This window comes from Elephas maximus, chromosome 4, assembly GCF_024166365.1.
Source record: "Elephas maximus indicus isolate mEleMax1 chromosome 4, mEleMax1 primary haplotype, whole genome shotgun sequence".
Classification (NCBI taxonomy): Eukaryota; Metazoa; Chordata; class Mammalia; order Proboscidea; family Elephantidae; genus Elephas; species Elephas maximus.
Genome location: NC_064822.1, coordinates 66,220,708 through 66,242,581, shown reverse-complemented (window position 1 = coordinate 66,242,581; position 21,874 = coordinate 66,220,708). Strand labels below are relative to the sequence as shown.

General features: G+C 39.3%; 1 protein-coding gene across 2 annotated transcripts in view; it reads left to right on the top strand.

The window, feature by feature from the left end:
* Positions 1-20,924, top strand: part of A2M (alpha-2-macroglobulin) — a 48,249-nt gene extending 27,325 nt beyond the window's left edge. The window contains exons 18-36 of one of the 2 annotated variants that reach the window (XM_049882399.1): positions 2,307-2,433; positions 3,271-3,499; positions 4,225-4,351; positions 4,723-4,844; positions 5,991-6,042; positions 9,056-9,136; positions 9,405-9,581; positions 10,018-10,105; positions 10,846-11,002; positions 11,588-11,662; positions 12,428-12,608; positions 14,845-15,068; positions 16,603-16,821; positions 16,980-17,107; positions 18,155-18,245; positions 18,939-19,007; positions 19,835-19,937; positions 20,423-20,464; positions 20,808-20,924. In XM_049882399.1, the coding sequence (XP_049738356.1) occupies positions 2,307-2,433; positions 3,271-3,499; positions 4,225-4,351; positions 4,723-4,844; positions 5,991-6,042; positions 9,056-9,136; positions 9,405-9,581; positions 10,018-10,105; positions 10,846-11,002; positions 11,588-11,662; positions 12,428-12,608; positions 14,845-15,068; positions 16,603-16,821; positions 16,980-17,107; positions 18,155-18,245; positions 18,939-19,007; positions 19,835-19,937; positions 20,423-20,464; positions 20,808-20,824 (2,309 nt within the window). In that variant the 3' untranslated portion in view covers positions 20,825-20,924. Of the gene's footprint in view, positions 1-2,303; positions 2,434-3,270; positions 3,500-4,224; positions 4,352-4,722; positions 4,845-5,990; positions 6,043-9,055; positions 9,137-9,404; positions 9,582-10,017; positions 10,106-10,845; positions 11,003-11,587; positions 11,663-12,427; positions 12,609-14,844; positions 15,069-16,602; positions 16,822-16,979; positions 17,108-18,154; positions 18,246-18,938; positions 19,008-19,834; positions 19,938-20,422; positions 20,465-20,807 lie in introns of both variants that reach the window. The other variant, XM_049882398.1, reaches the window with a different exon arrangement.
* Positions 20,925-21,874: the final 950 nt, after the last annotated feature.

Sequence of the window (21,874 nt, the reverse complement as noted above, 5' to 3'; positions counted from 1 at the left end):
GATCACAAGGGCAAAATGAACCACTGGTCTTCATTCAAAATATCAAATCAATGCTATTTTTTAGACAGCACGAAACTGCACTTACCTGAGTAGTTTGAGAAAGCAAACCTTTTTTTTTTTTTTAATTCCATTAATTTTAATGAGCAGGAAAAAAGCAACAACAACAACAAAAACCACTGTACCAGGGGAAGAGAATTAAAATACATTATTGCCAGAGTTTGTCTTTTTGATGCAATAAGTAAGGAAGATATGGCTACAGCCTGGATATGGTGAAAAGACAAGTCCTGACAGTCAAAACGATATTGATAGCAGTTGAAGGGAGGGGGAGACATTATGACCAACAAAGGAAAATGGGTCGACTCCAGAAGAATTCTAAAAGAGGACGCAGCCAAAATGTGTTGCCATATGATTAGAAGTGGCTGTATGGAGGAGTGAGAGTATGGCTGACTCGATGACAGGTATAAAATGGTGAGTGGCCTCATTGGATATGTGATGCTTAATTTACTGAGAATAAGGGCAGCAAATTGAACAACTATCCAGTGAGGAATTTTAAAGTAAGAGATGCAGTTGGAGGCTGAATGATGAAGGAGAACAACGGACGCGGGAGAATTGAGCGGCAGGATACAATTCCCAAAATAATTCAGAAGAAAACTAGTTAAAAGAGGTGTAGGTGAAGGATTTATGAAAATGTTTTGCGAGGTATTTCTTAAATACACAAGGCAGTGGTGTGCTGGAGCTGGCTCATAAAGGTTCATAAGAGCAAATTAAATTTTCAGTAATCTTGCAAGGCAATTGTTTAAGCACAGCCATCATGTAGAAATAAATTATATAAAATTACAAGGAATTAAGTTATATTAAAAACAAAAGTAATAATTATCCCAAACTCTTCACTGCCTAATTACTACATTTTACTATCATCTGTGCTCTTTTGGTTATGTCCGACTATTGTATCTGTATGATAAAAATACTGTATAACGGTGGGCTACTTTGCATTTCTTCCCAACTCCACATACAGTAACTTCACATTAGTAGCTTGAAATAGGCTGTGGAGTATTTACATCGTGAACTCAGCAAGTGCTACAAATCAGGCCTTGATTTATCGTTGATTTCTAGACTTATGAAAATGATTAAGTAAATGTGAACACAGATTAAACTCAAACATATTGTGTCTGTACCCATTACATTGTGACTAGCACAAAAAAATTGAGTATTCCTCCCAGTATTCAAAAATTATTAATAATTCAGCAAATTCGTCACTCGCGCCATTAACAAATGACGAAAGTTCTGATATACATCTTCGTTGTTTCACTTTCTTCTGTCTCATTGATGTAAATAAAAGGGTCAGCTTGAATTGTACATGTAAAAAATGTTAACGCGGTAAGTGTTCTGCTACAATATGCCCTTTAAGAAAATCAGCCAACTTTCATTTTGGAAGTACATTCATTGTCAATGATGTAAGCTACTTCTTTGACAAACTGGGTAGTAATCAAACATTTATTTGTAGTCTGATTTTGTCAAATCATGGTTGAATTACAACAATCTGTTACAGATAAAAGAGATTGTCAAAAATCAAGGAAAGCATTCGGTGAGAATCAACCAGCTATATGGAATTCACTATAATGAGCATTACATATTTTTATTTTTTTCTAAATTATGTGCTACAAATTCTTTACATCAGTAAGATTTCTAGTAAACATAAGTATGTGTATATATATATTATATATATATGCATAAATTATTTTTCCAGAAAGAGGTTGTCAAACATTTGCCAGCACACCATTAACAAAATGATTCTAACTCTGCTCTTCTGACACAAATATAGAATAGTCTTTTTTAATCCTGAATTCTTTCACTCGTGTCAGCTATTTCCTAAAGCTCCTATCATGTGTGTGTCACGGTTTTTCTTTGCTCCCACAGAGGACTACGCCAAATGGAAAGCTGATTCCTGCCTGCCTCCCTACCCCATGCCATAACACTCTCCACTTAGCGCATCGTAGAGTAACCAGACAGGACTCCTTTCTGCTCCACAGACTATCTAAGACCCTTTCAACCTCTGGGTCTGTGTATTCCTTCCTTGTAATTCTGTATCCCCTAGCTCACCCCAGCTTATTCTAATACTTCAGCTAAAGTATCATCTCCTCAAAGAAGCTTTCGCTGACTACCCCATCCAAGTGCCCTCTCCTGGTTCCTCTCTATTTCATCACCCTGTTTATTCCTTTTGGAGTACTTATTACAATCTCTAATTGGGTTTTTCTCTATATGTTTCCTTTTTTGTTTCCTGTCTCCTTCCTCACGTACCATAGTAGCCTTTGAAATGAGAAGAGGCCCAGACTTTAGAGAATTGAAAGCAGATTCAGCAATTGTAGAGTCTCATATAGAGACTGTGCGAACGTATTTCCCTGAGACGTGGATCTGGAGCTTGGTGGTGGCAAAGTAAGTAATCTCCTTTATATATATAAGATACAAGGATATAAATCCCTCGCCATTTTCAATCCTTAGCTAATTTTTCAATATCCAAGTCCTTTTTTAACACTTGGTATTCTCAGGAAATGTTATACATAAACACTTCTGTTAACTAATTGTGTCAGAGCTAAAAAAAAAAAATAACTGCACAAATTTAATACTAACACGTCCAGAAAAATGAACATAAAGACTAAATATAACCAAGCACTGCACTGATCGGTAATTTGGGATTAAACACAGAGCTATGGAGGCTGATATACACATTAGTAGTAGAACTAAAAATTTTAAATATACTTTCAGTGGAACAGTTATTTTAGAGAATTTAAGAACAATCTCAAATTACATATTTAGTTTGTAGTTACATTGTCTGCTATAGATTATGGAGCCCTGGTGGCACAATGGTTAAGAGCTCAGCTGCTAACCAAAAGATCAGCAGTTCAAATCCACCAGCCACTCCTTGGAAACCTGATGGGGCAGTTCTACCCTGTCCTATGGGGTCACCATGAGTTGGAATCAACTCCACAGCAGCTAACAACACCAACAACATTATAGGTTATAGATTTTTTTTTTTATATACATCTATATTTTTATAGGAGATTCTGATATAGACTAGAATTTAAAACGAAGTTGGAAGAAAAGAACTTATATTTTCCTATCATCTCAAGCCTTGATTATGCTCTCCATTATTGGTATTTCTATTGAGTGTATCCAAGGTACAACATTAGGATCAACTATTGGGGTTCTTTTCCTAGAGAAACAGTTAGTTACCTGCTTATTTCCTGTTTATCACATTGTCATCCTCCCCAGCTCATCAGGTGTGGGTGAAGTAGGAGTAACAGTCCCTGATACCATCACCGAGTGGAAAGCGGGGGCCCTCTGCCTGTCCAATGACACTGGACTTGGTCTCTCTCTTCCTGCTACTCTCAAAGCCTTCCAGCCCTTCTTTGTGGAGCTCACAATGCCCTACTCTGTGGTCCGTGGAGAAGCCTTCACACTCAAGGCCACGGTCTTAAACTACCTTCCCCAGTGCATCCAGGTAAGGACATCTTTCCTAAATTGAACACAAGGTAACGAGTAAATTAAAAATTGCGTATCTAGAAATATTGACAAACTCCTATATGCAGATGTGCTTACCAGAGGAAGAATACTATCAGAGAGATATTCATATGTTGTATAAGCAACAGTTGCTGATATCTCCAAATACCAAATTGCAATTTAAAACAAGTTTCTTACCCTTTATGGTTATGGAGTTCATGTATTGTGAAGATTTATGACATGGACATAAAAAATCAGGATTCTTCATTCCCATGTCTCAGATTCCTCAAAGTTTCAACCTCTGTATTTCCATATAGTTAATTTTTCGTATAACATTCATTACATTAAACCTTATTTTAAAAACTTGTTTGGGAGCAAAACTGGTATAAATCTTGTGTACTCTACTGGGAAAGCTGGGGGAATGGTCAAGATCCTAAGCCAAGAAAGTAGAGCTTCCATAGGCAACATGCCATGGGTACATTGCTTCTCCTCTGGCCCCAGCACATGAAAAAAAAAAAAAACATGAAAGAGCAGTTTATTCCAAAATACTGAAATTTAGGTGTCAGATCCACCTACAAGGTACTCAATCTTTACTTTACATCATCTTCAATATTAGACAATCTAAAATCAATATAATCCTTTAACATGCTTTATTTCAAACCCATTCTCTCTTTGGTCTCTTTCTCCATCTGAGCTCATTTGTCTCTGTCTCGTGTGTGCTTTCAGGTCCTTGTGCAGCTGGAAGACTCTCCTGAATTCCTAGCTGTCCCAGTAGACAGCGAACAGAAGTCTTACTGCGTCTGTGGGAATCAGCGGCAAACCGTGTCCTGGGCTATAACCCCGAAGTCACTGGGTGAGGGACAGTCTCCTAGATACAGTTCTCTGCTCAAAAAAAAAAAGTTCTCTGCTCAAGGATTGCATAAATCAGTGGGAGACTTATATCCAGTGCTACTCATCCCTTCCCTCAGGCAGAGACCCCACATGGTAGAATTTTCTCTTTGCCCTTCATTCTAGGATGTCTAGAAGGATGTCCCCACTTCCCTCACCTCCACCTCCAGATTGGACTTTCAGTATCATTATCCTCTAGTTCATGGTGTTTCCGTTCCTGATCCTGTGTTTTTTATAGAAAAATGGTTACAGAACATTGAACATTTATAAATCTTGGGGTTTGGAGGCATGCAGAAAGAGGGAGATGGTACTTATCCCTGTTGGCCCTTTTTTCAGGGAGGGTGAATTTCAGTGTGAGCGCAGAGGCAGTGAATTCTCAGGAGCTGTGTGGGACTGAGGAGACCGTGGTTCCTGAACATGGAAAGAAAGACACAATCATCAAGCCCCTGTTGGTTGAGGTAAGTAAGCTCACCTATTTGATAGGTTATACTGTAGAGAAAAACAATGGCGAACCCAGTCGGGGTTCCAACTTTTAGTTAAGGAGTAAGGCTAAATAATATATGGTCATGGAATATTTCCCAATATTATTATTCTCTCTCTCTCGCTCTTAATTTTCTACTCCCTTTCTCATCTATCAACCTGTCTCCTTCATATTTCTTATGCTTATAGAATTTGTTTATGTAATAGATTTAAATATTAGTTCAGATTCTTCTCTTTACTATCAAGAAATCTGTGGTTCCCCTGTTATGGGGAAAATCAAATCCCACTTCATACTTCCCTGACACTAAACTGTAAGAATTAATTGCAATTAACCTCAAATCAATTCTGTTTCACTTCTGTTATGACACCAACTCTACCTGCAGCTCTTCTTTGTCCAATCCTAACCACCCAGAGCTAGGTCAAAGCTCATAGGTTAAAGGGCACAGTCCTCCAGACTGCCAAGTCTCCCCAAGACTTCAGATGCCAGCCACAAGCTTGAGAGTCCCCACAACACCTTCACTTCTGGTCTGCTGGCTACAAACTTGGGGTATTCCCACTACCCCTTCGGGATGCCAGCCATATACTTGGGGGTTCCTAGCACCTCCCTCCCACACACTTCTAATGTGCTGGCTCCCACTACTCCGCTAGGGTTCGATAATTCACTAGAATGACTCACAGAACTCAAGAAAATGCTATACTTACTATTCAAATTTTCTTATAGCAAAAAGAACACAAAGAAATGCATTGAGTAAGTTATGGGAGGGTTCCCAACACTTGCATGTCCCCAAAAGGGACGTGCTACCCTCCCATGTGCATTGATGTCTTTCGTCAATCAGGAAGCCCATGGAGCTTCTGTATTCAGAGCCTTCACTGGAGCCCCATTGATTGAATCATGATCCCCCTCCTCCCTGAGGTCAGCAGATAGCACTTGGTGGTCTTCCTGGCCTGACCAGCCCCACCTAAGAGTCATCTCATTAACATAAACTCTCAGGCACTTCAATTACTCAGAAAATTCCAAGGTTTGGAGTTATCTCTCAGAAATCAAGGACAAAGACCAAATCAACACACATGTCCTGAATGCTCAGTCCATTCTCACCTCTACATTTTTCTTTTCCCACCCCAAGCCTGAAGGACTACCAAAAGAAACAACATTCAACTCCCTGATCTGTTCATCAGGTAAGAGCAAGCCATAATTAAAATAACAATGACTAAAATTTGTATAACATTTGAAGTTCAAAGAACTTCTATATATTCTATTCTCTCCCTGTGAGGTAAGTAAGACCTGAAGCACCTATTTGACAAATGAGGAAACTGGTTCTTAGAGAGGCAAGTAGTTTGATCAGGAGAATATCCCTAACCCATGCCTTCTGTCAGCACCCATCTGTCAGTTTGTAGTACTGTGGTGCCTTGAGTGTTGCTGTGATGCTGGAGGCTCTGCCAGCAGGGTCGCCCGTGGTGGACAGGTTTCAGCAGAGCTTCCAGACTAAGCAGACTAGAAGGAAAGGCCTGGTGATCTACTTCCAAAAATTAGCCAACACAAACCTTATGGATCACAACAGAATATTGTCCAATATAGTGCTGAAAGATGAGCCCCCTAAGTTGGAAGGAACTCAAAACACCCAGTGGCTGCACCAGTGGACTCCATCGTACCAATGATCATGAAGACGGCACAGGACCAGGCAACATTTCATTCTGTTATAAATGGGGTCACCGTGATTCAGAGTCAACTCCTAACAACAACAACATGTATTCTGAGACTTCATCTTTTGCAGCACCTGTGCAAACACCGAAGTATCTTTCTAATCTAACCAGTGCTTGATGTAGGTATAGGTAGAAAGTGGGTAAAATCAAAATGAACATGTGCCGAAGTGGATATTGCCTTGAATATTTTGTAATACAACATCTGAATTCAGGACATTACGAGACTGATTTTTGCATAGCCAACAGCATTTGGTGACGAGGCTGTGCTTTTGCCCAAAGAATGAGCTGTCATGCCTTTAACATGACTGTCATATGAATATTTGTTGAATGCCAGTTCTATTCCTAATCCCTATCCATCATTTTTTGAGAACAGGCTAAAGAAGCTTTAAGTAAAAGACATAATGTTATCTTGGTAGAGAATTTTCTAGTCTAAAGCAAAATCATTTCTAGAATTTAGTACATTAAAAAATTACAGTTGGTTCTCACCCCAAACCAGTGTCAAACTTCATCATATGTTCTTTGCCTTTCTCTGTCTACCTACTGATTTCTGTTTTCTTTTTTTTTTCTTTTAATATTGTCATGCCTTAAATATGTGAAATGTGTTCTAAAATCATAATTGCCTGGTTGTTTAGCCTTGTTTCTACATTTAAGTGAATTTAGTGCTCATCACCCTAACTCTTCTATCATGGCTTCTCCTCCATTTCTGAATTCTTCATTTTGATTTATCCCTCATGTATCTATGGTTGATCATCAAGTAGTTTTATTAAATTAATTTTAATTACGTGTGTAATACGAAAACACATTCTTCTCTAAAAAATAAAACGGAGCTTCATATTAAAGAGTAGAGTCACACCCTTGCAATCTTTGTCAATACTTTCATGATCATCCATGTCCCTTTAGAAGTTACATGTGTAAGTCAATCTGTTTGTGTATATGTGATTCACATCAACGGTATAATGTAAGTTTCCTTCTATAAATTTTTTTTTTTAAATCAGGAACCCTCTTAGAGATCTACCCATGTTATATGATAGATCAATGTCATTCCTTTTAATTGCTAAATAATATCCCATACTCTCAATATACCACAGTTCTGCTTTGTTTTTTAGTCATTCCCATATTGGTTTGTCTAACTATTTGCTAGTTAAAATAATAATAATAATAGCCTCCTTGCATACATAAGCAATTTTAGCTAGAGTAGATACCAAAATATGAAACCACTAAGTCATAGGCACTATGCATATTCTTAGTTTTAAAAGAACTAAAAAATCCCCCTCTTTATCACCTAAACGCATTTATACTTCCACAAGTATACATTTCCGTGCACAATCACCATCATTTGTTACCATCAAAGTTTTTAATTTTTGCCAATAATTTGCATAAAAATATGTTGTCGTTGTTTTAATTTGTATTAATCACAAGTGAGGATGAGCTTATTTTTGTACGTTTATGAATTGCTTTCATATCCTTTGCCTATTCATGTTTTTGGAAGTTTGTCTTTCTTACAGGTTTATATGAGCTGATTTTTTATAAGTTACAAGTATTTTTCTTGCACTTGGTTATTTGTCTTCTAAGTTTGTGGTTAAGTGCTACGGCTGCTAACCAAAGGGACGGCAGTTGGAATCCGCCAGGCGCTCCTTGGAAACTCTCTGGGGCAGTTCTACTCTGTCCTATAGGGTCGCTATGAGTCGGAATCGACTCGATGGCACTGGGTTGTGGTATCTGTTTTCTTACAAAGGTTTTAATTTTAATTTTATGAGGAAGGGATGCATTATGAAGATAAATACTACTTTCCCTTTTTTCATCTTCATGTAATTCATTAAGGTTAAAATGGCATTAAATGTATGCTCATTAGCAGCAATTATCTTATTTTCACTGAGTTAACTGCTACCCATCTTCACTCCCCACCCTCACTGCTAGAACTTCCATAAAAATACTATCTTTGTGGAGAATGAACAAGACCAAAGACACAAGGGAAAGATTTGTCCAAAGAACTTATGGACGACAGCCTCCACCAGACTGAGCCCAGAACAACTAGATGGTGCCAGGCTACTACCACTGACTACTCCGGCAGGGATCACAATAGAGGGTCCCAGACAGAGCAGGAGAAAAATGTAGAAAAAAATTCAAATTCACAAAAAAAGGAAAAAGACCAGGCTTGCTGGCCTGACAAAGACTGGAGAAACCCCACGAGTATGGGCCCCAGGCACACTTTTAACTCAGTACTGAAGTCACTCCTAAAGTTCACCCTTTAGCCAAAGATTAGACAGGTCTATAGGGGAAGAAGAGACATGGTCTGAAAGTTCCAGAATCCTAACCATCCAAGATATGAAAAACTAGAATATTAAAAGAGGGACAACTTTTCAAGAGGAGTTTGGATCTAAGGCATAGTCCTAGAACTCTTCAGAAAGAAGGGGCCCTGGCAGCTATATATCGGGAAGTTATGTAGCAGATACGATTTTCATTATGGCTGATTTGTTTCTTTCTCAAGGCACTGGGGTGTCTGAAATATCCCTGAAAGTGCCACCAAATGTTGTGGAAGAATCAGCCCGAGCATCCATCTCAGTTTTGGGTGAGTCTCCAGCCCCTAGGGGACTTGGGCGTTAATACCTTCCACTATATTTCTTCTTTATAAATACTCAAAATAACAACTGTAATTTTAACTTTTTCCTTCTTTCCTTTTTTGGGCTTGTTTATTACCCATACTTCTGTCCCTGGAAGACTCACCTTTCCCAAAAATCTTCATTTCCCTACCTCAGTTTATTATTCATTTGTTCTTAATGGTTGTGATAGATTATAAACTCTAGGTTTTGTGATCTCTCATCTCCCCCATTTCATAGGAGACATATTAGGCTCTGCTATGAAAGACACACAAAATCTCCTCCAGATGCCCAATGGTTGTGGAGAACAGAATATGGTCCTCTTTGCTCCTGACATTTATGTTCTGGATTACCTGAATGAAACACAGCAGCTGACTTCACAGATGAAGACCAAGGCGATTGGCTACCTCATCACTGGTGAGTGACTGAATGAGTGAGTAAAAACTTCACAATGTTATCTCCTCTGGATTTCTCGACAAACTTCAGTTATTATTCATCCCTAAGTAATAATACTGTGGTAATTCATTTCATGATGACGTAGTGGTTAGGAGCTGTGGCTGCTAACCAAAAGGTCAACAGTTTGAATCCACCAAGCGCTCCTTGGAAACCATATGGGATAGTTCTACTCTGTCCTATAGGGTCGCTAATAGTTGGAATCAACTCAACAGCAATGGGTTTGGTTTGGTTTTATCCACTGTTCAACTTCCAGTGAAATGTTTAGGGCTCAGAACCTTCTAACCTGACAACAAAATTTAGGAAAGGTCACAAAGGCAGCCAAGGCATTTTAGTAATGTCTCCAGCCTAAGCATGCACATTCATCTGTCATGTTATTTCAGTAACATTTTCGTTCCAGGTTACCAGAGACAGCTGAACTATAAGCACTATGATGGCTCCTATAGCACCTTTGGGGAGCAACATGGCAGGAGCCAGGGGAATACATGGTAAGGGAAGGACAACTTTTCAAGCTATTATTTTTGTGCCAGCCCTTTATATAAATACTTTACCATAATTATATTCACGACAACCCTATCAGATATGTATTATTAGACTTGGAGTTGGTTATGCTAGATAAATATACCAAGATTAATGAAGTAACAAGCAGAAAAGCTGAGATTCAAATATCTGGATATTAGACTTATTCCCCAAATTAATCTTGTTAATAAGGTATTCTTTCTAAAATAGTTCCCGTAACCATGAGTTTGTTTTTTTGTTTTGTTTTATGACATGGCCAGTGAACATATTGCCAATTTGTTAATAAACTATATCAGCTTCAGCTTAGATTGTTTTTTAGATCATACTTACCTTGACTGAGAATAAATTCACTGAAAGGAATTAGAAGAAGGCAATGATATGAAACATTGTATCAAGTCTCTAAAGCAAAGAAATACTAGAAGAAGCTATTACACATAAGAGCTGCATACCAGAAGTCCATCTACAGAAGGAAATGTCTAATGAGGAGAGAAAAATCAGTAAAAATAGAAGTACTTAGGCTCCCTGTAGCAATGGGAAAGGAAATTGTAGAACTAGCAGATTAATCAGTGGGGTTAAGGGAGATGGGAGCTCTCAGTACACAAGAATTTCTATTAGGGGATTCACACCAATGTAAGAAGTGTCTGACAAAGCCAGTTACCACTGTAACAACATAAATATCTTCATCAACCCACTCTTTCTGTCCCCTTAGGCTCACAGCTTTTGTACTGAAGACTTTTGCCCAGGCTCGACGCTACATCTTCATTGATGAAACACACATCACCCAAGCTCTCACCTGGCTCTCCCAGAAGCAGAAAGACAATGGCTGTTTCAGGAGCTCCGGGTCACTGCTCAACAATGCCATTAAGGTGAGCTCTTCCTGAAGCTAGTCTTGATTTGCCACGGTGATGTCTACAAGGGTAATGAGAGGAGTCTCTAACCCTTTCATTGCCTACGGGATAGGCCAGGCCCAGTTAATTTGAAGGCTTTCACGCTGAATTATTTCTTTTACGTGTCCCCTTCAGACAGCACTAGCATCCCAAGATGAGACATTAGCAGCCTGAGAACCTCAAGATGCAAAGAAGAGAAGTGGGACTTGTGTTTCCCAGTGATCAGATGGCAGCATGTACTATGAATAGGGGCATTGTCAGCCCACAAAACCCAAAAAGCACAGCATTTAACTGGGTTTTGTATGTCCCAGTAGTCTCTGAATGAGACATGTAGAAAAATAATTCGGCCTTGAAAGGGCTAAGGGAAGGTATCAGCGGAAAATAAAACCTGGATAGCACCAAGAAGGAGGGATGGTACTTAGGCTGGTTATGATACTTTGCCCCATGGTAGCGGATATGGTGAAGGGCAAACTCCATAACCAGCAGAATAGAAAGAGCTGATTGAGAACATTCTCAGAAGTTGAATTACTCAAATCTCTCTTTTTCTCTCTCTCACGTTTACAGGGTGGAGTAGATGATGAAGTGACCCTGTCTGCCTATATCACCATTGCCCTTCTGGAGATTCCTCTCCCAGTCACTGTAGGTATCATCTCATTCCCCTGATGAAGCATACATAGTTCTGGAGGTAAAGAAACTGCTGACCTTCTGTCTGAAATATCACCTTACTAAAAGCCAAGTGTCAGCTTTCTTTCTGTGCAATGCCAAATGTTTCCCAGATGAGTAGAGAATTTGGTCAGTTCATCAGGAAAGATTTACACTTTCCCAGGGGTACCCCTAGGCTATTTCTTCCCCACCCCCACCCCCATCACGGAAAAAAAAAAAGATGAATTCTAGAGACATAGCCTCTATTTCAACTTTATTAATGTAAAAATGTTGTTGTTAACTGCCATTGAGTCACCACGATTCATGGCGGCCTCATACACAACAGGATCAGACTGTTGTGATCCACAGGGTTTTCACTGGCTGATTTTTCAGAAGTAGATCACCAGGCCTTTCTTCCTAGTCTATCTTAGTCTGGAAGCTCCCTTGAAACCTTTGCAGCATCATAGCAACATACTAGCCTCCACTGACAAACAGATGGTGGCTATCCTTGAGGTACATTGGCCGGGAATAGAACCAGGGTCTTCTGCATGGACACTGAAACTTCTACCACTTAATCATCAACAACCTCAATGTGAAAATAACAAATTAAAATTGCTATTCTCTCCATCCATAAGAATGAGGATAGATGAACAAATGCATTTGAAAAACATCATTGCCTCCTTGCTAAGTTCTGTGTGTTTACCTAGAAATGACAGCATCCCTGTTCACTGAGCTCAGAGCACCCTTGCTCTCCCTTCACAGCACCCTGTTGTCCGCAATGCCCTGTTCTGCCTGGAGTCAGCTTGGAAGTCTGCCCAGGATGGAGCCCACAGCAGCCATGTCTACACCAAGGCACTGTTGGCCTATGCTTTTGCCCTGGCAAATGACCAGGACAAGAGGAATGAGATACTCAAGTCACTTGACAAGGAAGCTGTGAACGAAGGTGAGCATAACAAGCTGAGGGCTTTCTGCCATCCCACATCCTCTGTATCACGAACTCCACTGCAAAAAAAAAAAACCCTACTCCTACCTCCTGTGATCCCTCTCCCTTCTCTTTTTTTGTCTGTCTCCTTATAAAATCTAGGATTTCTTAATCAAATCACACATCAAGAGATGAGATGCGATATAGTGTAGTAGTTAGGATCTCAACCTCTGGAGACTGCCTGGGTGTGACTCCTAGCCCTAAAAAAATTACTATGTATGGGCAAGTCACTTAATTTGTTTGTGTTTCAGTTCCTTTATCAGTAAAATGGGGATCATAATAGTACTTCCCTCATAGGGTTGCTCTGAGTATAAAATGACTCAATACATGTAAAGCTCTTAGAAGAATGTGTGGCACATACTAAGTGCTATAGAAGTATTGGCTATCATTACTAAGAGATCTGTTCTTCTTGCATACCCAGCTCTTACTTGGTGTAACATAGCATCTTAAGCATAAGGAATAATTGGTGGATATAATCACGTGGATAAATTCTGGTATTTTATGCTCATTTCAGAAGACCAATAATGTTGGCAAATTTACTCATATTCACATAATGCTTTATGTGTACCATGGTCTATATGAAAGGTTGAAGAAATAGAAAATAAAATACAAATGATAATATGTCCAACAAAACATATTCTACTTTTCTTCTTTTACCAGTGTCATAATTGTTTTTAAGATACAGTGAAATATATTTCAGATATTCAAAAAAGGCATAAAGAATAAATTAGTAAATGCCTATGTATCTCTTTCCCAACTTAAGAAATAAAATATTACAAATGTAGTAAAAATTCCCTCTGTATCCCTTCTACCCCAAGAGGTAACCATTATCCTGAATTTGTCATTACCCTTTCCATAGATTTCTTTATATTTTTACTATATATATATATATATATATATATATAATATTCAGAATTTTTGCATGCTTTTCATCTTGAGATAAGCAGTATCATACTCTTGGGTCTCCTGCATCTTGGTTTTTCTTTTGTTTGCCTTTTTGTTTTTGAAGTTCAACATTGTGCTCATGAGAGTCCCCTGTCTAGATCCCATAGCTCTAGTTCATCCAGTTTCACTGCTACATAACATGACAATGTTATATTAAGTATGTCATAATTTGTATGTCAGTTCTCTCCTCATGGATCTTTCCTTCTTTCTAATTGTTTGCTGTTACAAACAATGCCACAATGAACGCTCATGTGCATGTCTCCTCGTACAACTTGTGTGAGTGTCTCTAAGTTATACTTCTAGGAGCGTAACCGGCTCATTAGTAGGCTAAGCACATCTTCGTCTTTGCTGGATATTGTCAAACTGCTGTCCAAAAAGAATTTACTTCCCACAGCAGTGTCTGTCCATTCCCGTTATTTCACACACTTGTCAGCCTTTGACATTTTGATAATTATTGTATTTTTTTTCCAATCTAATGAGTGCGAACATTTATTAGTTAATGGTGCCATCTGTGATCCTCACAAGCAATCTCTGAGGACAGGCTTTGTAGGAAACAACAAACCCCAGACCAAGTCTACATAACATAAAAAATAGAAAATGCCCACAACTAGCGAGAGAGCTTTCTCTACCATCTCTCTCTCGCACCAACTCAACTACAACAAACATTTGAAAACACAGGTGCTTCTAGGCTTCTGGCCACAGCAACATTAAAACCAGTTGCTGCTGAGTCAGTTCCGACTCATGGTGATGCCGTCTGTGTCAGAGAGCTGTCCTCCATAGGGCTCTCAATGGCTGATTTTTCAGAAGTAGATCTCCAGGCCTTTCTTCCAAGGAACCTCTGGGTGGACTTAAACCTCCAAACTTTCAGTGAGTAGCTGAAGTTTGCACCACCCAGAGACTCCTTACTTGCCTTAGCCCTGCCGAAACACACTAAGTTAAGATCTGCATAGAAGGAAAAGCATCTAGTATATAACCCATTGCCGTCAAGTTGATTCCAACTCATAGCGACCCTAGAGGACAGAACAGAACTGCCCCATAGGGTTTCCAAGGAGAGGCTGGCGGGTTCAAACTGCTAATCTTTTGGTCAGCAGCCTGAACTCTTAACCATTGTACACCAGGACTCTATCTAGTATATAAGGTTTGAGCAATTAAATTGGAAAGCAGCCCTCATTTCAGCTCTGGCTTTGCTACTTTCACCTTAAATTAAATATGAAATGGTAGACACTTAGAAATCCCTTTTTCCTACCTCCAGGTGACTCCATGCACTGGGCACGAGCTCAGAAACCCAAGGCAGCAGTGGAGCCTTTCTACCATCCTCAGGCTCCCTCTGCTGAGGTGGAGATGACGTCCTATGTGCTCCTCGCTCTCCTCACCGCCCAGCCTGCCCCGTCCTCAGAGGAACTGAATACTGCATTATGCATCGTGAAGTGGATCACAAAGCAACAGAATTCCAATGGAGGCTTTGCCTCCACCCAGGTCTGTGGTTTGCCAGAACCTTTTACTTGAGTTTCAAGTAGCAAAAGGTTTGAACAAGATATAATCACATAGCAAGAAGAAAAACTGAAGATGAGAATAACTTGAAATGGGGAAGAGGGTCTTAGTATTCAAAGAGAGTGAGAATTAAGGGAAAATGAAAGTCAAAGAGGACTACAAAGGAAATTCTTCAAATTCTGGCTCCCAACCAGTGATATTAACCCAGTCTGCTGTTTCCAACAAGTATACCTCCCTAGAGCAGTAGTGGAACACCAAGACCCTATGCCCAATGGCCATAGCAGAATGAATAAGAAAATCTACAATTCTTTTGCAAGTTCTAAGAGTCCTTTTCAAACTGTTCCCTGGAGCTCTGTTCCAAACCCAACAATGTCTCCTTGCAAATCTCTCCATTCTTAGATCCCATTTACACGGCTTCTTTTAAAGCTGACACATTGTATACTTTCCCTATCCATCTCTTAATACACAAACATTCGTTTATCAGGAGCATAAGAACTATCTATACTCATCCAACCTCCTGACCCTACTTTATAATCCTATATCTAGAAAATTAATCAATTTCTATATGTGCATGACAGAAATGTTTATCTTCAGATAATTTAGGCATAAGCGTATATGTCCTAAAAGAGGAAGAAAGTGGGGCAAATAGGCAACCCATCCTTTTTCCCTTGTGTTTAATCCCTTGTTTTTCCATTTGAATAGGAAAAAAAATAACTAGTTTCATTAAAACAACTACCATTTATTTCTTAGGAATCTATTGTTTGAAGGATGTCACCCAGGCTCCGTATTGATGACAATCGAGAATATAACATACCAGGGGGAATCACTAAGCACAGGAAATACTCCAAGAAAAAAAGAAGAGCTAAATAAAAATGTCAGTAAATCCAGAAGATAATTATAGTTATTCATATCTTATTTCTTTTGGAGAAATTGAAGCGTGACTACTGCTAAGGACCTTGGTTTCTCTCGAGGCACTGACCTCAGCAACAGAGCAGAGTTGAATTTGGGAAGATTGAGCTTTGGTTGAGTGGTGGCAGGTCTTACCATAAAACTAAGCCCATTGCCATCGAGTCCAACTCATAGCACCCCTATAGGACAGAGTAGAACTGCCCCATAGGGTTTCCAAGAAGTACCTAGTAGATTCGAACTGCCGACCTCTTGGTTAGCAGCCATTGTTCTTAACCACTACACCACCAGGGTTTAGTTGTTAATTAAGATATCAGAGGCAAAGGGCTAATGCTAGGAAATAATCCTCACTCACGTATATTCCCCCACATTCCACATCCCACATATGTTTATAGAAAGAAAAGGAACAATTTTCTGAGAAATAAAATAATATATAAATGTTATGGTTCTGGCACCTCTTTAAAGATTATAATCAGTTTTAATAGTAATTTAAGTAGCGAGGGAAGAAAGAAGTCAAAACTTCTTCGTGGTAGCTAACACAGGACTTTGGGGAAAATTTCAGTCCTCAAAGGCGTATCATACCTGAGCAGGCTCTCTCACTTGTCTCCTTCAGGACACAGTGGTGGCTCTCCATGCCCTGTCCAGATATGGAGCAGCCACTTACTCCAGGACTGGAAATGTTGCACAAGTGGCCATTCAGGATTCAGAGACCTTTTCCAGAAATTTCCAAGTGGACAATAACAACCTCCTATTACTGCAGCAGGTCTCATTGCCAAAAGTGCCTGGGGAGTACACTGCAACTGTGACAGGAAACAGATGTGTCTACCTCCTGGTGAGACTCTTGGGAGAGATGGGTACAGAGGGTCCACAGTAACCCTTCTCACAGAAAAATCCTAACTGGGCAAGTGATAGGGCAAATCAGAATCAAGGAAGGTGAAAGGAATGCTGGGGAAGGGAGAAAAACAGATTTTTTTCTCTGATGTTCCACAGACATCCTTGAAATACAATGTTCTCCCAGAGAAGGAGGTATTCCCATTTGCTTTGGAGGTACAGACTCTGCCCCCAACTTGTGATGGACCCAAGGCTCACACCAGCTTCCAGATTTCACTGAATGTCAGGTAAGACCTTCTGACTGTATCACCCAATTCTGAGAATAACAACCAATCTACTGACTGGAGCTTCTCAGTTAGTAGAGCAGTGTGACAATAAACGTTTGCATTATGTTTATTGAAAAAGCAATTGACACAGTAGAATTTCTCAAAGAAGGGGTTTACATTGTCCACCCCCTAGGATCTGTTATTGTTCATCCTCGTTATAGAAAGGTTAATACTTCCTCTAAATAATAACTAAATAAAGAATGTTATCCCTTATCTCTGATCTGAATTCCTTCTAATGTAATGAAATCCTATAGTATTCTTGGTCTATCTAAAATGGGGTTGGAGAATTCTTGAAAAGCTTGAATAGAAGGAAGCAGTGACTCCCTGGTTAGAATTCCTTTTGGCAATAAATAAATCTCAGCTTATACATAAAATAATTATTTCAGGTAAATGCAAATGTATATGGCAATATTCAAGTAGTTACTGGGTTTACAAAAAAAAGTATCTATCTACAAAGAATAATACAACTTGGTTGGAAACCCTGATGTCGTAGTGGTTAAGTGCTACGGCTGCTCACCAAGAGGTCGGCAGTTTGAATCCACCAGGTGCTCCTTGGAAACTCTATGGGGCAGTTCTACTCTGTCCTATAGGGTCGCTATGAGTCGGAATCGACTCTACGGCAGCAGGGTTTGGTTTTGGCGGGGTTGGAGATAATATCCAGGAAAAACATCAGGATAAAATGTATGTAACAAATAACTGGCACAGATTAGAGGTCTCAGGCCCAGGCTATGCATCACTTGTAAAGCTTCCTTAAAGCACAAATTCTCAGGGTCCACACACTTGAAATTCTGGTTCAGCTGGTCTAAAGTAGGGCCTGGTCTCTGTGGCTTTAACAAGAGCCCTGACAATTCAAATGCACGGGTGAGTTCTCCAAACCATTGGGGTAAGATATTAAGGAAGATTTTACATGCGGCTTTCAGAACTATTGGGTGCTTACTGTGAACATAAAAAAAAGAGAATGTTTGATAACACAGAAAATCCTAATTCCTTCCTTCCTTGGATTTTCAGCTATACAGGAAGCCGCCCTGTCTCCAACATGGTGATTGCTGATGTAAAGATGGTATCTGGTTTCATTCCCCTGAAACCAACAGTGAAAGAGGTAGGTTTATTATAAGCCCAGGAAATCCTATTTTATTTAATGTTTCCTGTATCCATAGACTAAGAAAATGCTAATGTTAAAATACTACCAAGTCAGCCTCTATCAAAGAATTATACTTTCTCCAAATTCGGAAATCTAATTTAGCGTGTTTGTCTGGGCGCCCACCACTTGCATTGCACTCTGCTAGAAGCCATGACAACTAGAAGAAAATGTCAGTGGGTTCCTACTTCCATAGAATTTAGGATCTTGTTAAGAAGATAAAGCTTATACGCTTGAGCCAGTGGAAAAACAAATACAAAAATGACAAATTGACATAAACTATGAGTATTAAAGAAGTTAAGAGAAAAAACGAGATCATTATATGTTACAGCAAAAAAAAAAAAAAAAAAACCTCATTCATAGAGGAATAAAATGCGAATTGAACCTTAAATATGAGTTATTCCCGAGTTTAGAATATTTAGTTCCCTTTTCATCAGATAAATCATCTTTACACATAGGCCATGTGCCACACTAATATTAAAGCCTTCATTTAAATTACTTTTCATTTTACATTTTCACGTTACTGTCTTTACTTACAAGAAACTTTTGAAAAAATTCTATCCTCAAGCTTATTTTGGTAATAAAAACTCTTTTCTCCCTGGGTCCCCTGAGGGTTACGTCTATTAACATTTGTGACTTCTTAATTTTTTTCAGCTTGAAAGATCTAACCATGTGAGCCGGACAGAAGTCAGCAATAACCATGTCTTGATTTATCTGGATGAGGTGAGAGCCCTGCCAGTCTAGGTTCAAAAAATATAGATAATAATCTCTCAAAGGAGGCCATCTGAAAATTACTTATATCAACATCACCATATCACATCCATATAAAAGGAGGGAAATCCTGCCAATCTGAACAAGGATTTTGACCATAAAATAAAAAGGCCAGTCCAATCAATAAGTCAGATTTTATAGTTATATGGTATAGCATAGTTTATTCATTTCTATATTGATGGATACTATAGTTTACAAATTTTATGAGGCTTAATGCTGTAATGGGTCAGCACAGTATTTTTACAAGATAGAGGAGTGAAACTGTGCCAAATCTCTGGATATTTAAAAATGGACATAACTAGCTGAAACCAACTCAACAGCACCTAGCAACAACAGTCAACCAATAAAAACATGTGTTGTTCATCCCCTATGAACAGAGCCATGCACTGGCATTTATGGGGGCTATACGAGTTCTTTTAGTGATTTAAGAAACAATTTGGGGAATTTCTCATCCATCTACTCTATGGGTTTTCTGTACAATTTAAGGGCTCTGTAAACCCTGGTGGCATAGTGGTTAAGTGCTACAGCTGCTAACCAAAGGGTCAGCAGTTCAAATCCACCAGGCGCTCCTTGGAAACTCTATGGGGCAGTTCTACTCTGTCCTATAGGGTCACTACGAGTCGGAATCGACTTGACGGCACTGGGTACTGGGTAGTGTGCTGTTAGTTGATAAAAAAGAAAGTTTTTTTTTCCCCCAAAACAGATGAATACTTACACTTAGCCAAAGAAGAGCAAACAAAGGTTCCTGAAAGGTCATTTAATTCCTTTTTCCTTTCTAGGTGACAAATCAGACATTGAGCTTGTCCTTCACGGTTGTGCAGGACATCCCAGTAAGAGATCTAAAACCAGCCATAGTGAAAGTCTATGATTACTATGAGACAGGTAAGTAAGAGACTTTCACATGGAAACTAAATTCCTAATAACTGAAATTTTGATTTTATAGATGTGTTGGGGTGATTAATGACATCAGATGTTCTTAACACTTCATTTTATCTCCATAAAGTCTGGTTCTCTGTCTTCTGTACACGCATTGTAGAAACTAACTAGAGCATAAATGTATCAACTGCTAATGCAAAACATCTGTAGGACAATATGAGTTTTTAAAAAGTAGAACATCAGAATTATCCTCCAAAAGTTTAGGCTAAAGGGAAACACGACCTATTTTAAAAGGTAACAATATAAGGCAGCAAGCAATGAATCGAATGATACTGACGTTCCTGAGAGGACACAATTCTTCATACAATAAAGGTCCCTTCACAGACCTGTCTCCCGCAAATGTTTGCTTTCCCTCTCCCTTCACCTAATGATTTTTGGGTTTTTTGTTTTGTTTTGTTTTGTTTTGTTTTGTTTTGTTTTGTTTTGTTCAGGTGAGTTTGCAATTGCTGAGTACAACGCTCCCTGCAGCAAAGGTAAGCAATTAGCACTCCTCTTAAATGCAGTCAGAACCCTTTGGCTTGTCCCTCAAATCTCCACCTTCATAGAATTCTGCCAAATGTTTTTCATAGACTTCATATTGCTCACACTACATATTACTGTAGAAAAATGCATTTATTGGGAGAGCATCAGTGACTCTGAAAAACCTCAGACAATTCTTTGGATGGCTTATTGGGTAGTTATCTATAATGGGCCTCATTTCCTACTGTACTAATTGGGTGTCATGAGGCACAATGCTACCCAGATATAAGGGAAGGGATATTTACTGCTCAGAAAACCCAAGTTCATCTTAATTTTCTTTTATTTTCATTGTCACAGATCAAGGAAATGCTTGAAGATCACAGCAACAAAAATTGCTTTGCTGCAGTCCCTGTGGAATATGGAGGAAAGGGGTTTTGTCTTTCTAAAGATTTGGTGAATAAACTCTTTTTCTGGTCAACCTTTATCACTGGTTCCTCAGTCATTTAATAAGCATTAATTATATATGCATACAATTCCCAATAGAATCCTGAGATAAAAATTCAGACCAATCAAAGAATGAGGGTCTTCAGAATACAAAAAACATTACAGTGATGTTGGTCTAAGGAGGCTTCAAGTAGGGGCTGCCGGAAAAGAAGCAAGTACTGGAAAAGAAAACAGTATTGAAAGTACGTACTAGGATGGTATAAAGCGTGTTTGGTAATGGGGCTACCCTAAGAAAAAGCCAAAGGATGGAATTTAGGAGAAAATAAGACTGACTTGTCTAGAGAAGACTTTCCACATTAAAGGAAAATGATGAAATAGAAAGTTGGATAGGTTACATTGGGAGGCAGAATAATGAATTGGGACTTGAACTGAAATGGGAGTTCTGTGTCCTCAGAGCCAAATCTGCCATTGACTCATAAGAGTGATCAGTCAGACTTTGGTGAGTAGCGGCTGGGGTCTTAAAGCTTGTGAGTGGCCATCTAAGATACTCCACTGGTCTCACCCCATCCAGAGTGAAGGAGAATGAAGAAAACAAAAGGCACAAGGGAAAGATTAGTCCAAAGGGCTAATGGCCCACAACTACCATGGCCTCCACTAGGCTGAGTCCCGCACAACTAGATGGTGCCCAGCTACCACCACTGACTGCTCTGACAGGCAACACAATAGAGGGTCCCAGACAGAGCTGGAGGGAAATGTAGAACAGAATTCTAACTCACAAAAAAAGACCAGACTTACTGGCTTTACAGAGACTGGAGAGACCCTGAACATATGGCCCTTGGACACCCTTTTAGCTCAGTAATGAAGTCACTGCTAAAGTTTGCCCTTCAACCAAAGATGAGACAAGCCCATAAAACAGAACAAGACTAAATGGGCACACCAGCCCAGGGGCAAGAACAAGAAGGCAGGAGTGGCAGGAAAGC